At 43.7% G+C, this 13,499-nt stretch overlaps 1 protein-coding gene and 1 long non-coding RNA gene across 5 annotated transcripts in view; both read left to right on the top strand.

Moving 5' to 3' along the window:
- LOC127909214 (F-box/LRR-repeat protein 2-like) overlaps positions 1-13,499 on the top strand; it is a 40,456-nt gene that overhangs the window by 15,977 nt on the left and 10,980 nt on the right. For 3 of the 4 annotated variants that reach the window (XM_052469459.1, XM_052469458.1, XM_052469457.1), the window contains exon 2: positions 3,988-4,049. The exons of the other annotated variant lie outside the window; for it this stretch is intronic. In XM_052469459.1, coding sequence (XP_052325419.1) covers positions 3,988-4,049 — 62 coding nt within the window. The remainder of the gene's footprint in view (positions 1-3,987; positions 4,050-13,499) is intronic. 4 annotated transcript variants of the gene reach the window in all.
- LOC127909215 (uncharacterized) lies at positions 7,155-7,672 on the top strand. Its single transcript, XR_008070292.1, has 2 exons — positions 7,155-7,454; positions 7,612-7,672. It is a non-coding gene; the product is annotated as an uncharacterized LOC127909215 (long non-coding RNA).

Genomic DNA, 13,499 nt, shown 5'->3' with positions numbered 1-13,499 from the left:
TAGATCTTTAGTCGGGCCTCTTTGGTAGGTTTTCTCTAGCTCAGAGATTTCAGATTCAAGGGCACTCAGTTCCGCACCGTGTTTTTTCTACAGCCCTTTAGTATAGGAAATAATCTGTCCCCTCAGGTAGGCCTTCAATGTGTCCCAAAGAATGAAGCTGTCAGGAGCAGAGGGTTTGTTTGTCAAAGTGAAAATATTGATCTAATATTGATCTGCTCTTTGATGAATGCACAAAATTCAGGTTGCTTTAGAAGTGTAGAATTTAGTCTCCATCTATATGCTCCATTTACCTTGGTAGGAATGGAGATTGATAATACCAGAGGAGAATGGTCACGAAGCAATCTGGGGAGATACTCGACATCTAACACTCTATGAAACAGTTGTGTCGAAAGTAAAAACGTATCTATGCGTATGTGGGTGTGAATAAAAAGAGTAGTCCCTATCCTGTGGGTGCAACTGTCTCCAGATGTCTAGTAAATTGAGATCTTTCATGAATGACATGGTGAGCTTGCCGGCTTTGGTAAGAAGTGAGGGTTTATCAGAAGACCTATCAAGAACTGTATCTAAGCAAAAATTAAAATCTCCAACCAGTAGCCATCCTGGTGGTGCTTGAGCAACCTGAAGGAAGACATTCTGAATAAACGTATGGTCATCGAAGCTAGGAGCATAAATATTCAATAGGGTCCAAGACTCTGAAAACATATGCCCCTGCACCAAAACAAACCTGCCAGAGGGATCAGAGATGGTGTTGTTGACGCAGAAGGGGATGTGTCTACTTATCAAAATTGCAGTTCCTCTTGCTTTGGAGTTAAAAGAGGACGCAAAAACTTGTCCTATCCATTCCCTCTTCAATTTCTTGTGTTCACTGGCTGTAAGATGTGTTTCTTGTAAAAACACAATGTCAGCCTTTAATTTCTTACGGTATGTATAGACTCTTTTCCTTTTAATCGGGCTGTTAAGGCATAGGTTGGGTAGGTTGGGTTTCAAATAAGTAACTGAATAGAAATCTATCATATGCAGATAATTAGGAAATGTTTCAACTTTGGTTTGAGCACAAAAGTGACCTGTGTGTCTCTTTAGGGAGGAAACAATAAACATAGAAAAAAGGAATAAAAAAATAATAAAAATCCCACCCACCCCGATTGTCAGACTAGAACAACAGTCCCAACAATCAAACATGAATACACTTGTAGAGATACGTTGCTGCGCGCTTTCCATCTTGCTCTTACTAGCTGAACCTTGGCGTAAACTAAAACCTGCGAGCTCTCTAAATTGAAAACAAACGTTGTGAATAGATATTTATGGCTGAATATTTACTGCCCACGGTAAGGGCTGCTTGAGGCTCTTTACGAAAGATTAACATAAATGAGGGGGAAAGCAGTGGGCCTAAACCCACTTATTGCTTCGCCCAGTAGATATGGACTAAACCAAAATATACTCTCCTGTAAATGTAATAGAACTCACCCCGGGAAGATACGGTTAGTTGAAAATGTACAAATCAATTAAAGTGACCGGGAGATACCAGCAGTTCAATCCGGATAAGAGAAAACAAACAAACTGCATTTTATCCCCCAGAGAGACCGTCCTGGCTCAGACTCAGACGTTGCTCAGTTCTTTGAGAAAAGTGTGCACTTCTCCCGGTGTGTTGAAGAGATGGCTTGGCCTTTGTACTGAACTTTCATCCGCGCAGGGTGGATGAGGTAGCCGGTGATGTTCTTCTCCTTCAGTGCTTTGGCGGCAGGTCTGAACTGCTTGCGGCGTCTGAGGTCCGCGCTCATATCCGGGAAACGGCTGACCCTCTTCCCATCGATGGCGATGTCCCCTTTGGCTCTTGCGAGTTGCAGTATCTTCTCTCTGTCTTGGAAACGGAGGAACCTGATCAGGACGGCTCGTGGGGGCTCATCTGGGTTTCGGCGCTGATGTTCTGTGGGCGCGTTCGATTTCCAGCGGCTTGGTGCAGTTGGTTATGCCTAGGACCTCCGGGATCCATTGAGTGAAGAAACGGACCGGGTCACGGCCCTCGCTGTCCTCTTTCAATCCCACCACACTGATATTACTACGTCTACTCTGGTTCTCCATCTGATCTACTTTGTTTTTGAGGTAGGCATTGTCCTTTTGCAGTTGTGTCAAGACCTGGTCATGTCTAGCGATGGTATCTTCAACTGTGCTAATGCGCAGCTCTACCTCAGTCGTTCTCAAAAGGAGATCATTCATGGAGGATTTCAGGTCGTCAATGGAAGAATGGAGTTCAGCCGATTTCTTATAGATCTTCAGAGAAAGACCTCTGTTACCATCCTGAATTTCCCGGAGGAGAGTAGTCAGCATGTCGGCAGGCTCGCAAGAGGCTCCGCGGCATCACGTGTCTCTGCCATGAACACTTATTTTAACTTAATATAATACATCAATAAAATCAATTTAGCCTTGTTTAAATAATGCAAAACAAAGTGTTGGAGAAGAAAGTAAAAGTGCAATATGTGCTATGTAAGAAAGCTAACGTTTCAGTTCCTTGCTCAGAACATGAGAACATACAGTGCCTTGCGAAAGTATTCGGCCCCCTTGAACTTTGCGACCTTTTGCCACATTTCAGGCTTCAAACATAAAGATAAAGAAATGTTTGTGAAGAATCAACAACAAGTGGGACACAATCATGAAGTGGAACGACATTTATTGGATATTTCAATATTTTTTAACAAATCAAAAACTGAAAGATTGGGGGTGCAAAATTATTCAGCCCCCTTAAATTAATACTTTGTAGCGCCACCTTTTGCTGCGATTACAGCTGTAAGTCGCTTGGGGTATGTCTATCAGTTTTGCACATCGAGAGACGGAAATGTTTTCCCATTCCTCCTTGCAAAACAGCTCGAGCTCAGTGAGGTTGGATGGAGAGCATTTGTGAACAGCAGTTTTCAGTTCTTTCCACAGATTCTCGATTGGATTCAGGTCTGGACTTTGACTTGGCCATTCTAACACCTGGATATGTTTATTTTTGAACCATTCCATTGTAGATTTTGCTTTATGTTTTGGATCATTGTCTTGTTGGAAGACAAATCTCCGTCCCAGTCTCAGGTCTTTTGCAGACTCCATCAGGTTTTCTTCCAGAATGGTCCTGTATTTGGCTCCATCCATCTTCCCATCAATTTTAACCATCCATTCTCCTGTCCCTGCTGAAGAAAAGCAGGCTCAAACCATGATGCTGCCACCACCATGTTTGACAGTGGGGATGGTAGGTTCAGGGTGACCAAACATAACATTTTGCATTGTTGCCAAAAAGTTCAATTTTGGTTTCATCTGACCAGAGCACCTTCTTCCACATGTTTGGTGTGGCCCTCTTGAAGCATGTGGGAACAACAGACTGTCCCCAAATCCAGAACGAATTCAAGGCATTACATTATTATACAAAGCCATGATCACATGAAAATCCCTTCCTTCTCAAATTACTCAAACAGCTAAATTTGCTTAAAAAAAAACTATTAAAAATTCAACACCTCACAACGCCTCTCCCCTATCTGACCTAGTTGTAATGTCTGTTAATGTTTTTAAAATGATGTAAATTGTAAAGTATTTTTGTCTGTAATTTCTTTTTCATTATGTGGTGGACCCCAGGAAGACTTCCTGTCACCATTGCAGTCGGCTAATGTAATGGGGATCCCAATAAAATCTCTAATGTTCCTCTCTTCTGAGTCTTCACCAGTAAATTAGGCTACTCCCTCTCGTTAGCTTTCCTTCCTCTCTCGTTCCCATTCTCTCTCGGTAACGGTGTTCTATTGTGTTGCTAGGGGCTGTTTATGTAGCTGTAACTCTTAACATTCCTAAATCAATGTTTGGTGTCTCAGCGGACTCTCTATATCCCTCTTGTGTGTGTGTGTGCGCATGTGTGTGTGTGTGCAGACCTGTGTGTGTGTGTGCAGGCCTGTGTCTGTGAGTTCTATTGGGTGCTTGTTACCAAGGTGACAGTGGCTCTGATGTGGATGTTAATCCTCTCTCTAGGTGTTTTCCAACAGCGATGAAGCTCCCATTAACAAGAAGCTTCCCAAGGAGCTGCTGCTTAGGTTAGTTACACACACACACACACACACACACACCTGAGTGCTCGCCCCAGGGCTTAAAGTGTGAGGGTAACTTATTAAAAAAGGACACGACTGGCCTCACTTAGCAGACTGTTGACCTTGAGTGGTTAGTTGTGCGTGTGTGTGCGTGTGTCACCTTTGAAATGTCTACTAGCTATGCGACCTACAGAGCATCATAACGTCCTTCAGAGGCTGTATGTAACCCTACTAATCTGAGATCACTGTCTAACACACACACACACACACACACACACACTGGTATAATGGTGTATATAGGTGGGTTCTGTCTGTCTGAAGTTCACACAGCTGGAGCTGAGCACTGCGGAATTTCCCACAGAGGCTATTTATAGCACAAACAACACACACCGAGCCTTCAGAAAGTGTTCACACCCCTAGACTCAGTCCACATGTTGTTGTGTGGATTAAATAGAGATGATGTGTCATTGACCTACACACAATATCCCATAATGTCCAAGTGGAATTTTGTTTGTACAACGTTTTTTTTTTACAAATTAATTAATTAAAAGCTGAAATGTCTTGAGTCAATAAGTATTCAACACCTTTTTGTTATGGTTTTCCAAAATAAATTAGTGTAGAAATGTGCTTTTAATAAGTTACGTGGAATAGTGTTTAACAGGACTTTTGAATGACCACCTCATCTCTTTACCCAACACATACAATTATCTCTAAGGTCCCTCAGTCGAACAGTGAATTTCAAACACAGATTAGACCAGGGAGGTTCAAACACAGATTAGACCAGGGAGGTTCAAACACAGATTAGACCAGGGAGGTTCAAACACAGATTAGACCAGGGAGGTTCAAACACAGATTAGACCAGGGAGGTTCAAACACAGATTAGACCAGGGAGGTTCAAACACAGATTAGACCAGGGAGGTTCAAACACAGATTAGACCAGGGAGGTTCAAACACAGATTAGACCAGGGAGGTTCAAACACAGATTAGACCAGGGAGGTTCAAACACAGATTAGACCAGGGAGGTTCAAACACAGATTAGACCAGGGAGCTTCAAACACAGATTAGACCAGGGAGGTTCAAACACAGATTAGACCAGGGAGGTTCAAACACAGATTAGACCAGGGAGGTTCAAACACAGATTAGACCAGGGAGGTTTTCCACATTTTTACATTGACTTTTAAATCGCTCTGGATTAGGAGCGTCTGCTAAGTGATGTCAATGTTAACTGCCTTGCTCAATAGCAGAACGTCAGATTTTTTTCACCTAGTCAGCTCGGGGATTTGAACAAGCGATCTTTCGGTTACTGGCCCAACACTGCACCGCTAGGTGACCTGCTATTGGCCTCATGGTGAAATCCCTTCCTCTCCGGCAACTGTATAATGACCTCGGTGTATTGATACACCATCCAAAGTGCAATAACTTCACCAGAGTGCAATAACTTCACCAGAGTGCAATAACTTCACCAGAGTGCAATAACTTCACCAGAGTGCCATAACTTCACCAGAGTGCCATAACTTCACCAGAGTGCCATAACTTCACCAGAGTGCCATAACTTCACCAGAGTGCCATAACTTCACCAGAGTGCCATAACTTCACCAGAGTGCCATAACTTCACCAGAGTGCCATAACTTCACCAGAGTGCCATAACTTCACCAGAGTGCCATAACTTCACCAGAGTGCCATAACTTCACCAGAGTGCCATAACTTCACCAGAGTGCCATAACTTCACCAGAGTGCCATAACTTCACCAGAGTGCCATAACTTCACCAGAGTGCCATAACTTCACCAGAGTGCCATAACTTCACCAGAGTGCCATAACTTCACCAGAGTGCCATAACTTCACCAGAGTGCCATAACTTCACCAGAGTGCCATAACTTCACCAGAGTGCCATAACTTCACCAGAGTGCCATAACTTCACCAGAGTGCCATAACTTCACCAGAGTGCCATAACTTCACCAGAGTGCCATAACTTCACCAGAGTGCCATAACTTCACCAGAGTGCCATAACTTCACCAGAGTGCCATAACTTCACCAGAGTGCCATAACTTCACCAGAGTGCCATAACTTCACCAGAGTGCCATAACTTCACCAGAGTGCCATAACTTCACCAGAGTGCCATAACTTCACCAGAGTGCCATAACTTCACCAGAGTGCCATAACTTCACCAGAGTGCCATAACTTCACCAGAGTGCCATAACTTCACCAGAGTGCCATAACTTCACCAGAGTGCCATAACTTCACCAGAGTGCCATAACTTCACCAGAGTGCCATAACTTCACCAGAGTGCCATAACTTCACCAGAGTGCCATAACTTCACCAGAGTGCCATCACTTCACCAGAGTGCAATCACTTCACCAGAGTGCCATCACTTCACCAGAGTGCCATCACTTCACCAGAGTGCAATAACTTCACCAGAGTGCCATAACTTCACCAGAGTGCCATAACTTCACCAGAGTGCCATAACTTCACCAGAGTGCCATAACTTCACCAGAGTGCCATAACTTCACCAGAGTGCCATAACTTCACCAGAGTGCCATAACTTCACCAGAGTGCAATAACTTCACCAGAGTGCAATAACTTCACCAGAGTGCAATAACTTCACCAGAGTGCAATAACTTCACCAGAGTGCAATAACTTCACCATGCTCAAAGGGATATTCAATGTCTTGTTTCTTTTCTTTTTACCCATCTACCAATAGGTGCCCTTGTTTGCGAAGCGTTGGAAAACCTCCCTGGTCTAATCTGTGTTTGAAATTCACTGCTCGACTGAAGGGCCACTACAATTATCTGAATGTGTGGGGTCCAGATGAGATGGTCATTTAAAATATGAAAAGCGGTACTCGGTCGATTGTTTCCACAAACATAAAACTTTGTATTCAGGACAAAAAAAGTTAATCTATTTGCCACATTTTTTGTCAGTTTAACTTTAGTGTCTTGTTACAAACAGGACATGTGTTTTTGGAATATTGTCGTTCTGTACAGGATTCCTTTTCACTGTCATTTAGGATAGTAACTACAATGTTGTTGATCCATCCTCACTTTCCTCCTATCACAGCCATTTACACTCTTAACTGTTTTAAAAGGGAAGGGAAAGGGGGATTAACTGTAACTGACAGTTAGACTTACAGGTTATGTCGTTGTCTTTTGTTTGAATTGTTTATGTGTCCGCTGTGCGGGGAAATGATAATACAAGCGGAACTACGTAGCTAATACTGTTGTAACGGGGATCCTTATTGTAGCAACACACCTTTGGAGGGAAGGCAATCCTGCGCTGCGTTAGCTAAGTTTTCATGTCATCGGGTGTAGTTCATAATGGTTGAAGAGTGTATGTTAGGATGAAGTGTGAATTCATGCCAGGAATAATAAGTGTGAAGTTTAATTTCCTCCCTTCTGTAATAAGCAGCCAATGAGGTATTTGTTCCTTTATTCATGTGTTAATCTGAACCTGTTATAACGCCGGTTAAACTGTTATGTATGTAAGCACTTCAGAGTTATACCAAGCTAATAAGTCACTCGTAAGATAAGGTCGTAAGAGTGTGCTTAACTGTATTTTTCATTTACTTTATAGTTCTCACGGAAGGTGATAATTCTGACTAAAACTACAGAATAAAGCCGCCAGTTAAAATCAAGGAACGGTTGTGCTCGTGGTTACTGAAGGGAGCTACAGTGAGAACTCAATGCTCTTCACGAGCAAGAGAGAAAGAAGAATCTCATCCAGCTGTAAAACATCTACAAGATTCCCAAATCCTGGTAGACCTTGTCATCTGCCAGATAAGAGTTTTGCACCTACCTGCAAACTAAGAAGAAAATCTCCACATAAGGAAGCATCGTGAGGCAACATAAGGTCAAGACTAACAGGAAAGTCAGACACGCAAGTACAAGTCAAGGTGTTTGAAGGTGGTCCTAGCCTTCTGAACAGCTAATAAGAGACTTTAAGATCACAATTCGTAAGGACTGGAGATAGTTGTCTATTTCATAAAGACTCTGGTATTATGCATTTGCTCTTTCTATCTTAATGTATCGCTGGTATGTGTATTACTGAAAAATATTATTTGATACTTACTAAATATATATATATATAGTCACAAACATTAAGGGTCAGCGTACACCTATTAATTCTATTTTCACCTGTAAGTTAATAGTGTAATTGTTTGGTAAGGTGTTTGTTCAAGCCTTTGTTTCAAGCATTATACATGTTTATACCACGTACTGAGGTATAAATTACAGTGAATTAGAGTATAAATTACCTACTCACTTATCCAAACCTTAGCTAGAATTGATTTGACTTGATTTAGAATGTCAGAAAGAGGTAGTTTCACTAAAGGTGATAGAGATGGGGTGGGTCAAGTTGAGCAGCTGCAGCAACACCTCGCAAACTTCGAGCCTTCATCAGAACAAACAGAGCAGCAGGAAGAGGTAGCACAACAAGAGCCACGAAAAGGTGAGAGGGTCCGCAGGTTAACTGAAAAGGGCAGAGAACTGCGCGACGAAAGGTGGAGACAGCTCGAACAACGTTTCAGGGTCAGCTATGAGAAGTGGAAGGCTCTGGTAAAGGAAGCAAAACTGTCACTGACAGGTTGTTGCTCTGAAGACCTACTAGAAGACCTCTTAAACAAGATTAGCCATACCTCTACAGAGCTAAACCGTGTCTATGTAAATTTGCGTCAAATCGACATTCCCGACAACGATATACGACGCAGAGTTGATACTTGTGAAGCAGTTACAATGTCTATTATCAAGACTGTAAGGTGTCATTTAAAAGGCAGGGAAGAAGGTCAAAGTAACCAGATAGAGTTGCACTGGAAGGACAGCAATTCCTTGTGCATGTCCGAACTCTCACATAAGTCAAGTCCCAACTATCAGCCCTCAAGTGCTTCCTCCCAGTCTCAAAACAACTCAAAGGTCAACTCCAGATGCTCAAGCGTGTCATCTGTCAAGAGACAAGAGGCTGCGGGCGGAAGTTGCTGCTAACCAAGCAGCTTTAGAAGTAATGGTTAAGCAAGAACGCCAACTAGAAGAGCTTCAGCGACTCGAAGATGAAGATAAGAAGAGGACAGCGGAGCAAGAAGCTGAGGCTGTGAAACGCAGCTTAGAAGAAGCTAGGCTGCGAGTCAAGTTAGAGGTAGAAAATGCTGCCAGACGAAGGACACTAGAAGACAAGCGTAGAGAGTTAGAGCACCTAGAAGTGCTCAAGAAACTAAATGCTGCCAAGGCGCGAATGCAAGTGTATGAGCAAGATGAAAACTCAGAGGACGAGAAGAGAGAACTACTCTCTAACTGCAAGTATGTGAAAGAAGTCATGCACAGAAGTGGCTCATTTCACAGTCTCTCACCACAACATGTTGTGACAAGCACACAGCAAGAAGATGGCACCAAGACCATGTTCAGGTTACTAGCGGAAGCAATCAGTGAAAGCCGCCTCCCATACCAGAACCAGTAACATTCAATGGAGAGCCTCTCTCGTACACTGACTGGAAGGTCTCTTTTCAGACTCTGATAGACAGGAAGAACATACCAACAACTGAGAAGATATATTACTTAAGAAAATATGTCGGTGGGCCTGCCAAGAAAGCCATCGAAAGTTACTTTATGTTAGGAACAGAATCAGCCTACCATGCTGCTTGGACCATTCTTGAAGAAAGGTACGGAAACAAATTCTTCATCGCCAAGTCTTTCAGAGATAAGCTCAATGCATGGCCTACGATAGGATCCAAGGACAGTCTTGAACTTAGAGACCTTGTAGACTTTCTTCGCAGCTGTGAAGCTGCTATGTCTCAGAATAAGGGCCTGGAGGTGCTTAATGACTGTAATGAAAACCAAAAGATCCTCGCTAAACTTCCAGATTGGCTAACTTCAAGATGGAATAGAAAGGTCACAGACATCTTAGAAGAAACGGAGATCTTTCCTAGCTTCAGTCAGTTTGTGAAGTTTCTCACAAGAGAAGCCAAGATTGCTTGCAATCCTGTAACATCCCTTCATGCTTTGAAACCAAGTGAAGATGGGAAACTTAAGACGCCAAGGATTCAAAACCCCGGAGCAAGGGTATTAGCAACTAACTCTGATGAGAAAGATACTGTTACTAGTTGTGTCTTCTGTGAGAAGTCAGGTCACAGTCTCCACAAATGCTGGAAGTTCATGGATAAGCCCACCGCAGAGCGACAGAAGTTTGTTCAAGAGAATAAATTGTGCTTTGGCTGTTTAAGGCCTGGCCATCGATCGAAAGATTGTGATAACAGGAACACCTGCGACACGTGTCAGAGGAGGCATCCATCCTGCCTGCACGAAGATCGTACTAAAGAAAGGTTAAGGGATAGGAAGACCTCACAAGATAAGGGGACAAGAGCGTCAAGTGAGGCCATATCTAACAGAGTCGTAAGGGACATTAACACTCACACCTCCACAATCATTCCAGTATGGGTGTCAACCACAAGTGAGCCAGATCGTGAAGTTCTTGTGTATGCACTTCTTGACACCCAGAGCGACACCACTTTTATCCTTGAAGAGACAACAAAGGCTCTCAATACAAGGAAGGAGCCAGTCCAACTGAAACTCTCTACAATGGCTTCAAGAAATACCACTGTGCCCTGCCAGAAGCTGTCTGGTTTGCAGGTTAGAGGGTTTTACTTGGAGAAGAAAATCCCCTCTGCCAACGACCTACTCGAGAGAGTTTATTCCTGCAAACAGAGATCATATTCCTACTCCAGAGACTTCAAGAGCATGGTCTCATCTTGAACACATTGCAGAGGAGATTGCTCCTCAACAGAGCTGTGATGCCGGTCTCTTAATTGGCTACAACTGCTCCCAGGCTCTCCTTCCAAGAGAAATTGTGTCTGGTAAGGAAATCAGCCTTTGCTCAGAGAACAGATCTTGGCTGGAGCATAGTCGGCTATGGAAATCCATGTATCGACTATGGCGGCCCTATTGAGTGAGTCATCGGGTTATCGTTAGACAGGTGATGCCAAGCCTTCAATCTTCTTCCAACCTCACAAATCAAGTACACTATGTTTGTAGAACACATGCAAGAGAGGTAATCACAACACTGGACATTATCAAGACGCTTGAATCTGACTTCAACGAGAGACCTGCAGAAGAGGACCTCATATCTCAAGAGGATATCCGGTTCCTGAAGAAAATGAAAGAGGGCATCAGACGTAAGGACAATGGACATTATGAGATGCCGCTGCCGTTTAAGGAAGAAAGACCCAATCTGCCGAACAATAAAACATGTGCAGTTCACCGACTCAAGTGCCTGGAAAGGAGCCTAAGGAGAGACAAGCAGTACTACAAGGACTACACAGCATTCATGGAAGAGACTATAGCTTGTGGAGATGCTGAGAAGGTCTCTAAAGAGGAAATTAACAAGCATCCAGCATGGTATATCCCGCACCATGGAGTTTATCACCCACAAAAGCCTGGGAAGATACGAGTCGTCTTTGACTGCTCAGCTAAGTTTCGAGAGACGTCCTTGAATGATCATCTCCTTACCGGTCCAGAGTTGACAAACACATTGCTGGGCATCCTTTGTCGTTTTCGTAAGGGTCCAGTTGCAATCATGTGTGACGTAGAGTGCATGTTCCACCAGTTTCATGTGAAAGCAGAAGACCAAGATTATCTACGGTTCCTTTGGTGGGAGAACGGAGATCTAGAGTCTCAACCCTCAGCGTATCGTATGAAGGTCCACTTGTTCGGCGCAGCTTCATCTCCTGGTTGCGCCAACTATGGTCTCAAACATCTTGCTGCCGAAGGACGAGGAAGCTTCAGCGAAGTCTATCCAGTTCATAGAAAGGAACTTTTATGTTGATGATGGGTTGACGAGCGTATCGTCTGAAGCTGAAGCGGCCCAGCTGGGGAAAGAAGCAAGAGAGCTTTGCAGCATCGGCAAACTTCGGTTGCACAAGTTTATCTCTAACAGCAAGGAAGTTATAGCCACAATTCCCAAGGAAGAACGTGCCAAGGGTGCCAAAGACCTGGATATGGCTCTGGGTGAACCACACATGGAGAGCGCTTGGTGTACTGTGGTGTGTCGCATCAGACGAGTTCCAGTTTAGAGTAGTTGTCAAGGAACGCCCACTCACAAGAAGAGGAGTGTTGTCTACAGTAGCCTCTGTATATGATCCGCTTGGGTTTGTGGCACCCTTTGTCCTGGTGGGGAAGCAAATCTTGCAGCGGATGTGTCGTGACAGAATCGACTGGGATGACCCCTTCCAGATGACCTCGTTCCCAGTGGGAATTCTGGCTCCAAGGTCTACAAACTTGTCTGAAGTAAGGATCCAACGAAGCTACTTGCCATCAAGTTTCAAGGAGGTGCAGAGTTATGAGCTCCATCACTTCTCCGACTGCTAGTACCTCCAGGTTATGGAGAGTGCTCATACCTCAGAACAATCAGCACCGCAGGAGAAGTTCATTGCTCCCTAGTTATGGCAAAGTCGAGAGTCGCCCCTTCCAAGGTTACGACCATACCCGACTGGAACTTTCAGCAGCGGTGGTAGCTGTTCGAACAAGTGACATGCTCAAAAAGGAGTTAGAGATACAAGGTCTACAGGAATACTTCTGGACAGAGTCGAAGGTAGTTCTTGGCTACATCAACAATGAAGCCAGAAGATTCCACGTCTTTGTAGCTAACCGTATTCAACGCATTAAACCTCCAACACAGACAGAAATGGAGTAAAGACTGAAGAAACGCAAGGATTAATGACATTGTCATTTTTGCAAGATGATACTGCACCACGCAACCAGTGGAAATTGGCAAAGGTTACAGAAGTGTACCCGGGACAGGATGGCCGGGTGAGAAGATTCAAGTTACTGATCAGCGACTCAACCGAAGATGAGAGAGGTAAACGCATCACCAAACCCACCTGTCTGGAGAGGCCCATCCATAAGACAGTCACCCTCCTGGAAGCCGATCAAGAAACCTGCAGACCCTTTCACAGAAATCACTGGTGATTGGTGGGAGTGTAACTGACAGTTAGACTTACAGGTTATGTCGTTGTCTTTTGTTTGAATTGTTTATGTGTCCGCTGTGCGGGGAATGATAATACAAGCGGAACTACGTAGCTAATACTGTTGTAACGGGGATCCTTATTGTAGCAACACACCTTTGGAGGGAAGGCAATCCCCGCTGCGTTAGCTAAGTTTTCATGTCATCGGGTGTAGTTCATAATGGTTGAAGAGTGTATGTTAGGATGAAGTGTGAATTCATGCCAGGAATAATAATAGTGTGAAGTTTAATTTCCTCCCTTCTGTAATAAGCAGCCAATGAGGTATTTGTTCCTTTATTCATGTGTTAATCTGAACCTGTTATAACGCCGGTTAAACTGTTATGTATGTAAGCACTTCAGAGTTATACCAAGCTAATAAGTCACTCGTAAGATAAGGTCGTAAGAGTGTGCTTAACTGTATTTTTCATTTACTTTATAGTTCTCACGGGTGATAATTCTGACTAAAACTACAGAATAA

This window comes from Oncorhynchus keta, chromosome 19 (genome assembly GCF_023373465.1).
Source record: "Oncorhynchus keta strain PuntledgeMale-10-30-2019 chromosome 19, Oket_V2, whole genome shotgun sequence".
Lineage (NCBI taxonomy): Eukaryota > Metazoa > Chordata > Actinopteri > Salmoniformes > Salmonidae > Oncorhynchus > Oncorhynchus keta.
This window is presented reverse-complemented; position numbering and strand designations above follow the sequence as displayed.